At 35.2% G+C, this 18,742-nt stretch overlaps 1 protein-coding gene across 2 annotated transcripts in view; it reads left to right on the plus strand.

Moving 5' to 3' along the window:
• LOC121738288 overlaps positions 1-18,742 on the plus strand; it is a 110,033-nt gene that overhangs the window by 69,948 nt on the left and 21,343 nt on the right. For both annotated transcript variants that reach the window (XM_042130251.1, XM_042130250.1), the window contains exon 2: positions 11,803-12,093. In XM_042130251.1, the coding sequence (XP_041986185.1) occupies positions 11,944-12,093 (150 nt within the window). In that variant the 5' untranslated portion in view covers positions 11,803-11,943. The remainder of the gene's footprint in view (positions 1-11,802; positions 12,094-18,742) is intronic.

Here is an 18,742-nt window from a genome sequence, read left to right on the forward strand (position 1 = left end):
TAATACTTTTTAGTTCATATTATTATTGTTTTACCTTGGAAGTCGGTTTTAATTTTTGTTAAAAATAATAATTTTCTTTTTAAATATACCTAATGCCTGGGTAAATTTTTCAGTTGTTTAAAATCAATCCACGCTCATATATTTGTTTTAACACATTGAAAAGATTTAGATGTTGATCCAAGGTTTAGCCCAAACAGTCATTCGGGTGAATTTATTACGCCAAACATTTTACATTTTTCATTAAGTATCTTTCTTCTAGCCAGACAAAAAGACACCATATTGCAGCAGTGAAAAAATATTATCTTTATTCATTTTTCATTCAGATTTTACAAAAAAATAACAGTATCTGGAAAAGCTTTTTTAATTTTACAACCATACGGAACCGTACACTTACTTACTTTAAATATCATAACTTTAACTTTAACCATAACAAAAAGTCAAATAAGTTCTGTCAAATCCCTAGTAAAAATCAATAATGGACGCCATATTTGATGATAACCTTAACCTTAACTATATCTAACTACGCCTCTGGTGCAACCCACCCTAAGTAGATGACGCCCGCAACCCCGCTGCACCAAAATCGTTTTTTTTTTACATTTTTTTCGTACATTTTCGGGATAAAAAGTATCCTATGTCCTTTCCCAGAAGTCAAAATATCTCTATACAAAATTTCAGCAAAATCGGTTCAGCCGTTTATACGTGAAGAGATAACAGACAGACAGACGGACAGACAGACAGACACACTTTCCCATTATTAAGTATGGATTCTATAATATTAAGTATGGATTCTATCAAATTCTAAAATATCTTCACACAAACTTAACTAATTACATCTTACGATGAGCACGCCCTAACGTAATAGGGTCATAACCTTGAGTGCTAAAATCTCAATCGACTATCGATAATTCGATCGATAGAGTGTGCACTGCGCACACGCCTAATGTTTCGCAACATTGACTCGCCCATCACTATTATATCTAATATAGTGATGTAGATATTCGATTCGGCAGTACGGACTACGGAGTATTCGTAAAAATCAATTCTCCAATAATACTTTAACTGCTAACAAAAGCAGAATTATGCACAACGCAAAGGTGAACTATTTACATATTTTTATCCATATTTAATATTATTAATGCGAAAGTGTTAGGGAAGAGTTAGACGACCTCTGTGGCTCAGTTGGTGAGCTATTGGTAGCTCAAGCCGAGGGTCGCGGGTTCGAATCCCGCCGACGGAACAAAAAGTTTTCAAAGTTCCTGGGTCATGGATGTGTATTAAATACATATATGTAGCCTAAAATAAAAATCTTAAATATATGTATAGTATAAAAGTATTAAATATATTTCCGTTGTCTGGTACCCGTAACACAAGTCCTACAAGTACTTATCACGGGGCCAGACTGACGTGGTGTAAAACGTGCATACGAGTAGATATCATTATTAAAAAAAAAAGGAGTTTAAGTCCCGGGAAATGACATAAAACACTTTTTATCCCAGAAAATGTACGGTTTCCTCACAGTAAAAGAATTCCAACGCATTGGAGTTGTGCGCGGCATCGTCACAGCGATTCTCGGAGTCATCATGTCTTAACTTTAATGTAATGGAAAATATTTAACAGAAAAAGCATGGAGTTTATGTCAAAACCCTTATTCAATTAAATTAAAGATATAATTTCTATAGAGAAATTATATCTTTAATTTAATTGAATATATTTGCATTACGATTAGCACATAGGTGCTAATCGTAATGCAAAAGCCTAAACCAAGTATAAGTTTACCGTTTATTTTTGTAACACAAAGAGTGATTACTGTTAGTTATCTGTATATTGTATTATAGCATTATTATTTGGCTGCTGTTAAGCATTGGTGTTTCATCCCACATAAAATCGGGTTTTGAGTTAATAATGCAATTTTGTTCTTTATAACATAAGGTTTACGACAGTGAAATCCATTTTTTTGAAAACCCACTGTAGCATATTCTAGAGTACAAAAATGGTTAATGCTTATTCCTCTTAGTGAGGTTTTGTATATAGCATTTATGTACTATGTTTCTAAAATGATTTGCTCTTAAACCGCTGAACCGATTTTGATAAAATTTTGTATGCGGATACTTTAAATCAATTAAAATGACATTAGATACTTTTTGTCCCGGAAAATGTACGGTTCCCGCGCAGTCAACAAGAATGAATTTGGCTTATGATATCGATATAGAGTACATGTAGATATTACGTAAGGTTTTGGAGAAGGACATAGGATAATATTTTTTATCATGGAAAATGTTCGGTTTTCACGCAATAAACTTTATTAATTTGCGTTTAAGCTGCTGAACCGATTTTGATTAAATTAAGTTAATGTAGAAATAATTAGTTTATCACGTGCAGAGTTGGGCAAAAAGTAATTAGTAATTTTAATCAGATTACAAATTAATCAGATTGATGAAGTAATTGTGCATCTGAAATTACCCGTAAGTTGATTAATAATAATATGTATAAAATGTATTCTAATTATTTTAGTTTGCAATTAGATTAATAATTTAATTAGACTAACGAGTATTTCAATAATTATGCCCAATGTCCAATGCTGGTAATTATAATAAATAAAAAAACTCCCACACCGATTTCGGGGCGGTGGCCGGTTTCAATAAAACCAGGCCAGTTACGCAGGAGTAATATCATAGTGCCCAAGTGTGTGCGCTATACACAAGAGCACTCTGGGTTCAATGAAACCAGGCCGGTTACGCAGGAGTAATTTTATAGTGCCCAAGTGTGTGCGCAATCACAAGAGCACTCTGGTTTCAATGAAACCAGGCCAGTTACGCAGGAGTAATTTTTATAATGCCCAAGTATATGCGCAATACACAAGAGCACTCTGGTTTCAATGAAACCAGACCAGTTACGCAGGAGTAATTTTATAGTGCCCAAATGTGTGCGCAATACACAAGAGCACTCTAGTTTCAATGAAACTAGGCCAGTTACGCAGGAGTAATTTTTATAGTGCCCAAGTGTATGCTCAATACACAAGAGCACTCTGGTTTCAATGAAACCAGACCAGTTACGCAGGAGTAATTTTATAGTGCCCAAGTGTGTGCGCAATACACAAGAGCACTCTCGTTTTAATGAAACGAGGCCAGTTACGCAGGAGTAATTTTTATAGTGCCCAAGTGTATGCGCAATACACAAGAGCACTCTGGTTTCCATGAAACCAGGCCAGTTACGCAGGAGTAATTTTATAGTGCCCAAATGTGTGCGCGATACATAAGAGCACTCTGTGGGAAGCGCGGGAAGGGAAGAAGAAGCGGGAACTCTCTGTCCTTTTCCGATACATAACGTATCTGCATACCAAATATCATCAAAATCCATGTAGCGGTACAAGCAGAAATCATTTTATTTAACGCCTGGGAACCGTACATTTTCCGAGACAAAAAGGATCCTATGGCCTTTTCCGGGACTCAAAGTATCTCCATACCAAGTTTCATCAAAATCTGTTCAGCGGTTTAGGCGCAAAATAGGAATTTTATAACGCGGTAACCGTACATTTTTCAAGACACTAATTATCTAATGAGGTCACGAGAATCAAAGTATGTGCACACCAATTTTCATCAAAATCGGTTCAGTGGTTTAGGCGCAAATCATTTTTGTTTATCATACGGGTACCGTACCTTTTTCCCGGATGTAAAGTATCCTATGTCCTTTCCCGAGACATAACGTATCTGTATACCAAATATTATCATCGAAATCCACGTAGCTGATAGCGGTATAAGCTGAAATCATTTTTATTTAATGCCTGGAAACCGTACATTTTTTTAATAAAAAGGACCCTATGTCCTTTCCCGGGACTCAAAGTATCTCCATACCAAATTTCAGAAGAATCGGTTCAGCGGTTTGGGCGAGACAAGGTAATTTTATAACATTTTGTTAAAATTAAAGCACATTTGTATTGAAAGAACAAGAATCAGAATTTTGCATTTATGTGAAATAGCACAAAGGACATTAATGCTATACAGTAATAAGCCATATAGCAATATTGCATTAACCATTTTTATACTTATACTAAAATGAATATAAATAAAAACTATATATTAAAATGTTTTTTCATAATCATAATCTACGCATTTCAACAAAATAAAGATACCGCACAATAACATGTTTTTGCTTAAAATAAGCGGAAAATAAAGATTATTCCAAAAAAACTTAAAACATCGATTACTCAAAACTAATCCGATGTGGGATGACACACCAATGCTTAACAGCATCCATTTATTACCTAATCGTAAACTATATTATGTACTGAAATGGACGTTACTATAATAATTAGGTACTGTGACTTATGAGTTAGTTCCTCATCACTAGCTTACTTTTTATGCCAAGTGCCCTTTAGATGAAAAAGCTTTTAGAATTTAGATCCAAGTTTCATACTGCTATAGAGTACTAACCAAATTACATTATGTGGCTTTATATTATATCCATATAAATGCGAAAGTCAGTCAGCTGTTTGGCTATTACCTCTTCACAATATGTTATTTTATATGGACCATACTAATATTATAAATGTTTGTCTGTTTTCAATTTAACGCTCTAATTTTGATGAAAGAATAAAGATACTTTGAGTCGTACGAAAGAACATAGGATAGTTTTATCCCGGAAAGATGTACCCGGGTTTCCAATTTTGGCCGTTGTGACGTCATCAAGTGGTCTATTTATGATTGGGTACTTTCCAATTTAATATTATGTTTCCTCTATAGGAAGTCTTCAGGTTCGTGACCAAACCGTATATTTAAAATCGAATCAACGCATTCAACATTCATCTACATATTACCAAATATTACTTATAACTTACTCGATATTATCTCTAGTTTTTTGTTAACTTTCGTTGTTAATGCTTGTTGGATAAATTATGCTGTCAGTCTGTGATTGGTGGTTATGGGAGCATAATAATTATATCATTTTAATAATTGCTGTTACGCTTATGATGTAATGGAGAGCTATGTTGTTTTTATTTTGACATATTTTGATATTATATTCTATACTCTATACTATAGAGATCTATAGGATCTTTCTTTTTTCTTCTTTCTCCATGGTCTTGTTCAAAGGTACATGTTAAACCGATTTTATAGTTTATACTATAGATACTCAGTATAGATACTATAGATACTATAGACAGTCAGTTAATTACCTACGCTTGAACCGAGCTTTTTGTCGCAAAAAATATCTCAAGTCTCAATTTCATAACAAGAGATTAAAGAGCTTGAGGCATAAGCACAGAATATAATTAGTACCTTATGGTAGCTTAAAGGAGTGAGCACACTGAGACGGGCCGGGCCGTACAATTTGTATGGAAGCCGAAATCCGCTGCGCCCCGACACAGTGTGCGATACGCGCTTCCACTTCCGTACAAATTGTATGGAGGCGGATTTTTGCGATGAGCCCCGGCACGGTCCGTCTCAGTGTGCTCACTCATTTAGAGCTGATAATAGACGTCAGACAAACAGAAAGACATGAATGAATATTATCGGTGTGGAATTATGAATTGCCGGCAATGTTGCGTATTAATTGGTCGGTAGAAACAGTACTTTTGCCAGTAATAAAAACTAATCTATATCCTTCCATGGGCTCAAAGTATTTCCTTACTGAATGTCATCCAAATCAATTCTGCCGTTTAAGTTTACCCAAACACTTTCATAACAGCCTAACACACTTTCGCATTAGTAAGGACTCGATTACCATACAAATAGTTCAGCTTTTAAGAAAATGTACTAAAACTACTAAATGTAAGTATTGAAATTGGTTCAATTAACTCTATCCCACGACACAATGGGCTATTCAGTCTGGATCTAGACTTTCTAATATTCTAATGAATACTAAGTACTAAGCAGGGCATTCCAACCACTTTAGAGCAACTTATGTTGCTCTCAGGTAGTTGAAAATGTGGTCTTACCGACTACAGTTAAAAGTTCGACCAAAATACGCGGCGGAATAAAACTAAGTGATAAATGAAAATACTTTATTAGATGTATCTCTTATATATTCTAATTATATAACTAGCTATTTGACAGCTTTGCTCGGTATTCGATAAAACACGAATAAAATAACATTTTCTAAAAATAATTCCTAGCTATACTCCACTCGGGCTAACTTGTCGCTAGCGGTCATTGACTCCCTGTCAAATTTGATTGACAATATCTGACATTTCATTGTCAATCACGGTTTATATGGAAAGTGGCAGGTTTTTGACAGGGGGTCAATGACCGCTGGCGACAAGTTAGCCCGAGTGGAGTATAGATCAATTTATCGCCCCCGAAACCCCCTATATACTAACTTTCATGAAAATCGTTGGAGCCGATTCTGACATTCCAATTATATGTACTATCAGAGAAGTTGATTCCTAGGCAAATCGGGGACCTAAGTAGTTTGGATGCGTTACGTCAAACCCAGCTGACAGATCACAATTAACATTGAATTGACATATTCGACCAAATAACGTTGGTCCGTCAATTGCATAGGAATCAACTTCCTCGATGGTACAATTTATATATATATATATATATATATATATATATATATATATATATATATGAATTGCTCGTTTAAAGATATAAGATAGAGTTTACTGTCAAAGTAGCAACGCTGTAAGAGCGTTTTTTTTTTTGGATTTGTATGCGCATTGCGCAAGCGCCCCAGGCCTCAGCCCCCACCGCTAAGTTGAGACTTTTTTGTCTAGTTTGTTTAGCCAAAATATATTGAAATTAGCCACAAAGCTTAAATCTGATTTTTAAATCTTTAAATCCCAATGTAGATACTCATTCAAACTAATGTAACGTAATTAATGTAATTGGGGTTCAACCCGTTTTAATTAACTGTAAATAAATAAATAAATAATAAATAAATAATCATACCCAACTTAGACCATATTAGTTTATAGACCTAACACCATGCAAAGACTAACAATAGGTCGTAACTGTGCCACTCATGACTCACATTACCATATAGTTACACGAAAATGATCCTTGTGTAGTCCTCACAAGGGCTATAAAACAAGTAAATTAATTCTGAACGGCCATTTGTATAGTTTATTAGCGCATTAACTGATAATAATTCTTAAGCAGATCGTAAATTTATATTGACCTCTGGAGGTCGGGAAACAGTTCTTCTAATGATATGCGTATTGCCATTATTGCAACACTTGAGTTAATTGAATACATTTTGTCTCTCTCGTAATTATTCGTGACTCAATAGTGAGGGAAAGAGATGCATGATGGCAAACTTAGATATTATGGAAATTTAATCAAAAACACTAACAGGAGTTGGGGAACATTGGTACCAAAGAGTATGTAAATAGTAAAATATACTACTCTATGCTTAGTCATCCTTCAATGATTTTATATAATAGATTTAAGTACAATACTGAATACATTTAAAAATTAAACGATTTTTTTTTTCTATAAGTACGTTTCTTATGATTTTTAAAATTAGATAGATATTATGAAGTGCGTGTGCCCCCGATTGCAGTCTAGTATAAAAATAGTCTACTGTATAATACCGTCTGTATATTATGTTGTGATAACTATTTATTTAGAGGTCGCATACATTATCGCTATATAATCTACATACCGCCATCCATCAAACTTGATACACCTTGATCGGCTTAAGTATTGTTCATCAACAGATTATTTAAAAAATAATGCTTATTAATATTGTTTTTATAACAATATTAATAAGCATTATTTTTTGGACTATAATATATCAAATGTATTATAAAATATCAAATGTATTAAAGTGCTAACACCTCTTTCAGCTAGAGGTAAGTTAATAATAATAATTTGTAGGTGAGAAACAAATAAAAGTAGGTAAATATAACTTAATTATTACTCAAACAAAATATTAGAGCAGAAAATTTATCAAAAATTATGTGTATGATGCCAGGAGCCAGGAGAGATAATGATGTAAATGATGTGAAGTGATGAAAATGGAGCCAAATAATTCCGACTTTGAAAATTAAACAAAAAAACTTTCAGGTTCTTTCTTTTACATCCACGTCACCTTAAAATAATATTTTGGTAACCCTACCATCTTGCACTTGTCACAACTAAGGCATATTGTCGTATACATAGTACATACTGTGTAATTAATATCTACATACATAGGGCCCCCGCTACCATATGTACAATGTGTGCAATGCAAACGGGTGCCATCCTCTAAGGGCGCCAAATCGTCATCTTTAGGGGCGCCAAAACCAAGGATTCAAAAAATTTGCGTAAAGAGGCGCCAAAATCCTTTTTTTGCACACAGGCGCCAATAGACCTTAGGGGGCCCTGTACATACAAATGTCGAGGTTATATCTGTCTGTCCGCGCAATAAATCTCTGTTATCGCCTGATGTCAAGTGTCTACTGTTCTCACGAGCTGCCGTCACGAAATGGGTCCGTGGCCTTATTTGAGCTTTCATCATTATTAAGCCGCTGCCATGCCATACAAGATCCATTTTCCAACTAAACTAAAAATGCTCTCTCTTTACTAAAGATACAACTCTCTATTTTTATTTCTGTATGTCTATATGTTGTCTCTTTCCTCTAGCTTCTTTACAATTGGGTACGTATACGGACACACTTTCGTTTATTATATTAGTATGGATATGAGGCCTTGGCAACTTTAAAGGACCTTCTACTTACTTATTATGTCTTACTATATCAGAAGAAGACAAGAAGTCCTCTTAAGGGCGTTCCCTACGGAGATTCCGTAATTTACCGTATTTAGAGCCTTATAAACTCATAATTTGAACGCTACAAAGTTATAATAAGAATACAGCAATAATCTTCAGTATATCAACATTCCTGTCCCCGTTTTAAATTTTCTATTTTTGGTCATCACGATATCAGCTTCCAAAGTAAAAGCAATTTATTAAAATTCAAGCATACAATCAGCATCTCCTAAATATGTAATTACAAATTACTTTTATTTGAAACACACGCCAATAGATCGACAATATCATAAACTACATATTCCCCGTTTAAAAAAAATTTTAGGTCAATTTTGAACTAGGATAAGTAAAAAAATAGGGTTTTGGTGCGATCTCGGAAACGCGGCAAACGTATGATCAAGGTCGTTTGCTCGAGGGACGGCCTTAAGTTTAAGTTTTGACCCTCTGAAATTACCGCTTGCAAGTTGCAACAGCTGAAAACATTTTTTGACATCAAAAGGCAAATAATATTAATATTTTGAATAACTATTCACTGGCATGTCCCACAACTGGCATCCTTATAAGAGGTATCACTGTCAAGTGTCAGCCTGGCATGGCACGCTGGCATTATCAATGTAAACTCTAACGAGGGTCCCTGGCAGCCAATTATTAAGACTTTCTCCTTATTTATTTCCTCCTACTTAAGTGAAGCTTTGGATGACCTATAAACAATAAAGGTTGAGAACCACTGCTGACTAGAGCTATATTATCAAGATCTATTAAAATAAGTATAAATAATATTATAATACCTATTATATAGTAGAGTAACTCAACATCTTTAACCTATCAATCCCCAAGCGGCAGCCGGCTGCCACAATTAAACAATAGATTTTTTTTTCTCCGTATAATTTTTGTAATATTATCTGATTATAGTGCGCATATAGGGGCGAAGACATTTTTACAAGGGTGGGACTCGGGTTAATTCAATTATATTAAATTGATTACAACTTTTCTGTTTGCTTTGTATTATATAACTTTATAATTTTTTTCTTTATCCGAGAAAGCTATGAAACCATAAACTATTACTTACTATATTATAATTTAACTATAACTAACTACACATTACGCAAAAAATACCATCGAGAATGTCCAAACTCCAAACAAAGCAACAAGGTAGCTCTAATGTTGTGCATCGCTTCGCTTATCGATATCGACACACCTTACGAACGAACTGCCCATTGTGCGGTATTTAACCTAATCGGTTACCAGCTGGGAGCGGAGAAATTTGTCCTTACCACACACTCACTCACGACTCGTATTTACTATACCGTTAAGCATAATTCATAGAGATTGTTATTATTAGATTATAGTTTACGTTTGATAGTGAAATATTAGCCGCTAGATGTACTAGCAACTTTGTTCACACAGCATTCAGCAATTTATTTATTGCTGTGCGGTAGTCGTATACTTTGCCACAACAAATTCTTATGTCCATTATCGGAAGTTAAATTATCTCCATACCAAGATTAATTCAGTGGTTTAAGCGCAAAGAGGTATCACAAAAAGACACACTTTCGCATTTATAAAATTAGTATTGATTCCAAGTTTTTTCATAGATTAGTAAAGAGTACAATTAACAGGAGTTACATTAGTGGCACTCAACAATACATTAGTAATTGGCTACCAAGCAGTGTTTTTGGCGCACATTTTCCACAAATATATTAATACATCAATGTACCTACCAACAAAATTACTGTATCAAGTTTGGAGTCATTATAATTGTTACATCGATATCGACATATCTGTGTACAACACTATCACAGATCTCAATCAACCTGCAACCTGCCAAATTACATACAACCATATCGATGTATACCATCGGGTAACAGAGCCGACTCGATTTTATCGAACTCGGCTCGATATGATTAATGACTTTCGGTTTCATTTTTTTATAGCCTCACGACTTTGGCTTGTCCGAATGACGTTATTTTCTTTATAAAACTTAATGACGCACAAGCATTGCGAAGCTAAGTTTTTGATATCGCTTTTAGTACATATTTTGTGAATTCGTAACATTTATTTTATTTTAGTAAATAATCGCTCGCCACTTTATCAATCACCTCAAATTCCAGCATTGCAACATAAGTATGATACTGATTACATTCAAGGCCTTAAGAGGAGTCCACACCGCCCTTTTTTCCATACAAACGTTGTCCCCTGTTTCCTCCCTGGATAATGCTAGTAGAGTTATAATTTTTTTCCTGAATATCTACGGCCACTAATACAATGTCCCTATGTTTTCTTTTTTTTCATAATTTAATTATTAAATAAGATATGAACGTTCAAAAACCCAAAAAAATGGCCAGATTTTCCGCTGTGTTCAAACGGGCAGAAAACAGATTTGGCTAGAATATACAAAAAAAGCAAAACATAGGAACACAGCTCAAGCCTTTTTTTAATCTTTAATGAAAAAAGTACTTAGATCGGTTAAGTTTTGGAGAAGGAATCAAGGGACAACGAATCGTTGATTTTCTGGATTTTCTGCAGTTGTCTCTATCGCGTTCTGCGGTATAGGCTTGAGGTAAGGGAGACAGCTATAGATATTACACGTACTTTTTTTTCATTTCTCTAGCCCCTGGTGTATCCTCTTAAGGTCATTAACATAATCTGAAGATTACGATATATAATGTAAAAATCATCATCCATCATCCTCATTACATAATCGTATCAGTAACTTTTAAAACACTACATGACCAGAGGTTGTTAATCATGATATTATATTGAAAAGAACTTAAGGAAACAAAAGTTTGATATTCTTTGTAAATAGTCTGAAAAAATGTAACGGATCTAAGAAGCGTGATTAAAATTATAATCATTTATGTTTTATACAATTTAACCATTATTCCTACTTAGCATTTATCATACAATCTCATAAGAACAATAAAAAACGTGAGAACTGGCTGCAAAATAACTTTTATTGTACCACTTATACTGACATAAACAAAACATTATCAACGTAATGGAATTTCGATCAAAATAAGTGAATTGCATAGGTCAATATCGCCACTAAACCGCAAATTACTATCTCAAGGCTACCAAAAAGGTTAAAACGTACTTACTCCTTTGTTGCAGGCGGAGAAGGTGTGAAAAAATACAAAACGTCATAATGGTCGACTAAAGATTTCAAATTTCTAACGAAACGCCGCGGGTACACGAAAAATGAACTGACGGAAAGCACAGTCTACTCTGCAGAAAGTGAGCAGTGATTTCAAGATGGCGCACAAGATAAAAAGCAATCACTACGTGGCGACGCATCGGTCTGGCGGCGACTCGCCATCTTCTGGTGGCTACCTGCATCGGTCTTCCAGAGACGAGAATGACAGTCATCGGGAGCCTTCAGAAAGAACTTTGTCGGAATATACGGTAAGTACAAACAGTGATGTTTTAGGGTGAAGCCAAACGAGCGTAATTTGTGAGTTGTGAGTCGCAGAATTTCGGCTAGCAGAAATTCTGCTGCATTATACAAAAGTCTTGTTTCATTCACACGAGCGTAATTTTGTCAGTCATGGTTTGTATGAAAAGATATTCATGCGGCAGAATTTCTGCGACTCACGAGTCACGACTCACAAAATTACGCTAGTTTGGCTTCACCCTTGTAGTCGAATTTTGAAATACTAACAGATAATCAATGAACTTAACTTTGTTGTTTTGTAATAATATTATGTAATAGTTACCAGTTGTTTTGTAATAATATGTAATAGTTTTCAAACGACAATTTTACAGTTTGATGGGGGACATGATTATCGGAAAACGCTATTTTTCATTACGATAGTATGAATGTATATTTTCAATATGCATATTTTATACTATCGTTGATAATTATAAAAAGTGCTGAACTATCAGTACTGAAATTAGTGTTAGGTACTGAAAACGGCGTTTGTTCGCAAAAAACTTAACATTTTCAAATTGTTAGTTACCCATACCCATGCAGGCAAACCACAGCATGATGTAACTTCCTATAGACCTATCAGCTTACTGCCAATTCTCTCGAAACTGCTAGAAAAGATAATCTTGAAAAGACTCCTGGACTCGTGTCAAAGCCTTACACCAGACCATCAGTTTGGATTTAGAGCTGACCACGCTACAGTAGAGCAGGCACATAGAGTCTGTCACACCATAAGAGCGGCCCTGGAAAGGAAAGGAGTATTGTGTTGGGGTCTTTTTAGACGTTCAACCTTTGTGCCACACTATATCAGCCTTTGATATATTGTGGCACAAAGGTCTGCTGTGCAAAATTAAACGACACATACCACACTCTTTTTACCATCTACTTAACTCTTACCTCATTGACAGAATTTTTCAAGTAAAAGAAGTAACAGCACATCTGGCTTCTATAATATACTAGCAGGAGAACCACAGGGTTCGGTCCTCGGTCCAGTACTTTATACCATCTTTACATCTGACATGCCTCAGACCCAAGGAGTTACAACCGCAACAGATGCTGATGATACGGCCATTCTAGCCTCTAATAAATCCCCAACAATAGCCTCGCTAGTATTGCAGAATAGTCTTTCAAAAATTGACTCATGGCTCAAGAAATGGAGGATAAATGCTAGTGCTAGCAAATCCATCCAAGTAACATTTACCTTGTGTCGGGACAAATGCCCATCAGTAAAACTCGGAGAAAGAGAGCTTCCCAAAAGTGATACCGTTAAGTACCTGGGTATGCATCTTGATAGCCGACTAACCTGGAAGAAGCACATTGAAACCAAAATAAAAGAGCTGAACATCCGCTCAAGAGATATCTCATGGCTGATTGGACGAACATCTAAACTGGCTTTTACAACAAACTGCTTATAATATATAAATCAATTATCAAGCCAATCTGGACCAACGGCCTACAATTACTATGGGACTCAGCAAGTGCCTCAAATATAAGCATAATCCAAGAGCTTAAAATGTGCAACGCCCCATGGTTTATTAAAAACTCAGAAGTACACGAATTCTTGGGCCTTCAGACAGTGAAAGAGGAAATTAAAATGCTCAGCACAAAGTACAAACTTCGGCTAAGAAACCACCCAAATCAGCTGGCACAAATGCTCCTACACAGAGACACTACTAATCGCCTTAAAAGGCGAAATATTATGGACTTAGACACACTGTATTAAGATCCAAAATAATCAATATAGAGATGTGCCCAATGGGGAACAATCTCCGCCTGCCACAATTCGTTAAACTCATCTGCTCATAGTCTGAAAGACTGATCGCATGATTTTGGAGAGAAAAAAACTTATGTCTTTAATTAGTTAATAACTAATTAATTTTAAGGTAAGTGTAGACTTCTGTAAGTGTCTAAACACACTAGGCCGAAGTTACGCGGCGTAAATTCCTTATGATTACGCCCGCAATGTATTTTAAATTACCGATGACACACTATTCCGTCGCGTTTCGTCCGTCCGTATTTTGTATGCGTTTGACATTGCGGTCGTAATCGTGCGGAATTTACGCCGCGTAACTTCGTCCTAGTGTGTTTAGACACTAACTTGCATCGTTTGCGGTGCGGTACTAAATGTGTGTTCACCTTTTTAGCTCATACATTTCCGTCGTAAAAATCATTTTATTATATACACAAGTGAATAATATTCGTCCGTCTGTAACTCTGTATCGACGTAAACATAAATTAGTCAATGTTCGTCCCACAAACAAATTCCTCAACCTACATCTGTTCGACTGTTTATTCATAACTGCTGAATGTATGTATTTTAAATTATTATGTTGCGCTAAATATTTTACTTTTGCGTTGCATTCGCGAGTCTTGAAAACATAAGCTGAACAATAATATAGTCATTATGTCTATAATACATTTTATTGAAGGAACAAACAGAAAAACAGTTGCTCTGTCGAATAATAGATATTGAAAATTCCATGTGATCAGGGTTAAAATTTTAGGATTTAACCCCGAGAACCCGTCGTATATAAATAACCTTTCCCGGAACTCAATATTATCTCCATACCAAATTGTTACTAAACGGTTCAGTGGTTTAAGCGTGAAGAGATAATAGTCAAAGCTAAGCAAAAACTGTACTTTTTTGGTTAGTCGCTGCTTTAAAAAATCACATTCGCATTTTAATATAAATATGGAAGTATATTATGTATTTAGATTGACATTTTTCCGGAACATTTTCTCCAAATCGTGTAAACAAGGCATTGCCTTCTTCAGCCATAAAACGGGAACAGATGTTCGGTGTGCTTACGTCCGAAATCGGAGCAAAACACATTACTCACACGCTTCAATCATTTTCTACTGGCAATTACATGAGGCGCATGTTATGAGCTGAAAGCTGTTACCTCACTACGCGATGTTTTGTGTCTGGCATCTATATATTAATGCGTGACCCAAAAACTTTGTATCCCTTTTGACGAAAAACGGGGAAACGTAGGTGAATGAAATTTTGCATAGTTATAGTTTACATGGTGAAGGAGTGCATCGAGCTAATATTATTTGAAATTAGGCCTTTACTCATATATTTTTAACAAATAAAACATTACACACACTACAACACACACACTAGGAAAAACGACAGATTTTTGAGTGATAAGCCTATACATACGAATTATACTCTTTTACTTATGGTTGAAGTCTGTTGACAACAAGGTGACAAATTGAAAATGGATTATAGTTTTTTTTTATTAAATCTTAGCTAGTACTATTAGACAATGCTTACACGGCCAGTCTGAGATCAGCTGAGTCCCAGAGACAAGAGTTGAAAAAAATATGATAAAGTATATTAGTGATCGAAGGATAAAGTCAATACTTTTTTACAAAATATAGACAGTAGTCCTTATGTCGTTGAAACTAAGGTCGAATTTCGACCATTGGGCGATTTCTAGTATAAAGTTAATATACCTAGCGGAATAGAGAAACAATCCCGCGAGCTGTCAAACGAAACCAAAATTCATTACATCTGTGTTTCTTCTAATTCTATCTTAGAGCTCAAATTGTCAACGTTAAATGCAGACTGAATGTCAAAACAGCAACAAAGGGTTCTGCTGTCATGTATCACACGTCTCTCTTACCACGCAGTGTTACTGATAGTGATTACTGATTACTGATAAGTGACACCTCGCTTGCTCAGCTCTTTGTTTCTCTATTCCGCTAGGTATATTATTTTAGATTAACTTTATGGTCTGGCAGCATCGCTGCCGCGTACGGCTCGCTTTATACGATTTAATCAAAGCGAAAACTGTGCTTTCGTGGAACCCTTTTTTACTTAGTTACTCTTCCATAGTATTTATTATTTATCAATATTAATAAAATGACACCTTTTTGCTTAATCTCTTATGATTTACACCACCGTCGATGTAAATCTGAAATCGTTCAGAATTAGGAATTTACGGCGTGTTCCTTTGACTGGTGCGTGTTCATTGCAAATTAGCCGCTGCCAGCGCATTCCAAGTTCCTATTCAATTCCCTTTAAATCTAGGTTTAGAACTGTTTTGATTTGTACTAAAACTACTAAAGATCAGCCAGCGACGCACTAACCCCTCTAGGATTGTAACCTTGTTGATAAATTATTATTTACCTAACCATAAGAAGTCATTCCATAAATTAATAATAAATGTGTCAGTCTACCATCTTAGATCTGTCTACAATCAAAACCGATTTTTTTATAATCACCGAGATGTGAACAAAACACCTTAGGTAATTTAGGCAAGTGTAAATATGCAGGCTTAATGCCTGTTTTCACCAATCGCCTCCTAACGCTAAGTGGTCCCCTAGCGGCCATTGATTAAGGGCACATAATATTATCCTTCAAGATTTCACGAATTTTTGTGTGTCACGTTCGTCCTTAGGGCGTAAGAACTTTTGCAAAACATAACTTTTTTTTTTAAATGTGTTTGTTTTAAGAGATAATTGACCCGCAAAGATCGCTAGGGAACACTTAGCGTTAGTAGACCCGAGACCGTTGGTGAAAACAGGCATGAGTCTCATAGCGATTTTAATAGTGTTTAGTAGGTAATTAGATTATATTAGATGTTTTTAATTGTACATGCTCACAAGTCACAACAGTGAAACAGTCGTTAAATAATTGATTGCCAACTAAACTAGCAAGTATTCGCAACCTCTCCGACCTCTGACTTCATGCTGTTACATCATCAATGACAATGACACCAGCTAGTGCTTTAAGATAATCTTCAACATAAAATCTATATCTATAATCTTAATATATATATTTCTTGTGTGCGTGTGTATGTGACTGAACTCCTCCTAAACGACTGGACCAATTTTGATGAAATTTTTTGTGTGTGTTCGTGGAGATTCGAGAATGGTTTAGATTTACAGTTTGGTCTACTGGAAAATGTTTTTTCAATTAATTTCTTATTTATAAGGAGTTGTTGATTTTGGAATTTTTTACATTAGATCCGGCGGACGGCGCTATCATCGCATTCAATATTATTCTATTTCAATTTTAGTTTGTCCTGACAGATGGTGCTACGATTAATTTGAAAAAAATTTTGTTATTCAATTCATGTGCTGATTAAAATATTAAATAAATAACACATAGGCTACAATTTTAACCGACTTTCAAAATGGGGGAGGTGTTATGTTCGTTTTCTTATATTCAACGATTACTCCGCCGTTTGTTAACCAATTTTCAAAATTTTTCTTTTGGTATATAGGGTATCATCCCAATTTGGTATTATATTCAGAAAAGTGGTTATCTGATGAAGGATCCATAAGTAATCGAGGGAACTCCTCAAAACTTATAGGGAAACATATGGTGACTTCAGTTTCGTGAGAAGTATTCTAAGCATATGCTACCAACAAGTAAGATTTTGCACCGAGATATACCTGGTATACCGTGGTTCGGAAGGTGCTGAGAGAATTTCTGATTCTTTATAGATACAAGTTTGGGAGTTTCGGCGTTGTTTTAAGAACAGAAAGCATATGCTACTATGCAAATTACATTCATCATCATCATCATCATCATCATCACTACCATATTATACCATTTCATAGTCTTTTAGATCGAGACTCGAGTTTGTCAAGCGATAATTAAAAAAAATCTATATCTACCTAATATTATAAACCTGAAGAGTATGTTTGCTTGAACGCGTCAATCTCAGAAACTACAGGTCCGATTTAAAAACTTATCTCAGTGTTAGATAGATCATTTATCGAGTAAGACTCATCATTTATCGAGAAGGTTAAATTATATTATTACTCTAAGACTAATACGACAGAAGAAACTCAGGAAAATGTGGGAAAAACGGGGGAAATATTTTTTATCGGAAAATGTACCTACGGATTCTGTAAAATTTCTAATTTACGCGGGCGAAGCCGCGCGGGACATCTAGTAATATTATAATTTTGCAGAGTTTGTTAGTTTGTTGGTTTGTTTGTTTGAAGGCGCTAATCTCAGGAACTACTGGTCCGATTTGAAAAATTCTTTCAGTGTTAGATAGTCCATTTATCGAGGAAGGCTATAGGCCATATTTTATCACGCTCAGACTAATAGAAACTAAGACATAGAGGAAAATATGGAAAAACGGGGGAAAATTATTTGAAAGGGCTTATTTGAACGCGCTAATCTCGGGAACTACTGGTCCGATTTGAGAAATTCTTTCAGTGTTAGATAGCCCATTGATCGAGGAAGGCTACAAGCTATAATTGATCACGCTAAAACTAATAGGAGCGAAGAAATAGTGGAAAATGTGAAAAAAACGGGGGAAATTATATGAAAGGGCTTATTTGAACGCGCTAATCTCAGGAACTACTGGTCCGATTTAAAAAAAATCTTACAGTTTTAGATAGCCCATTTGTTGAGGAAGGTTATAGGCTATATTATTTCACACTTAGACTAATAAGAGCGAAGAAATAGAGGGAAGTGTGGGAAAAACGGGGGGAAATTATTTGAAAGGGCTTATTTAAACGCGCTAATCTCAGGAACTACAGGTCCAATTTCAAAAATTCTTTCAGTGTTAGATAGCCTATTTATTGAGAAAGGCATAGGCTATATTTTATTATTCTACAACTAATAGGAGCGAAGAAATAGAGGTAAATGTGGAA

This window comes from Aricia agestis, chromosome Z (genome assembly GCF_905147365.1).
Source record: "Aricia agestis chromosome Z, ilAriAges1.1, whole genome shotgun sequence".
Taxonomy (NCBI): Eukaryota; Metazoa; Arthropoda; class Insecta; order Lepidoptera; family Lycaenidae; genus Aricia; species Aricia agestis.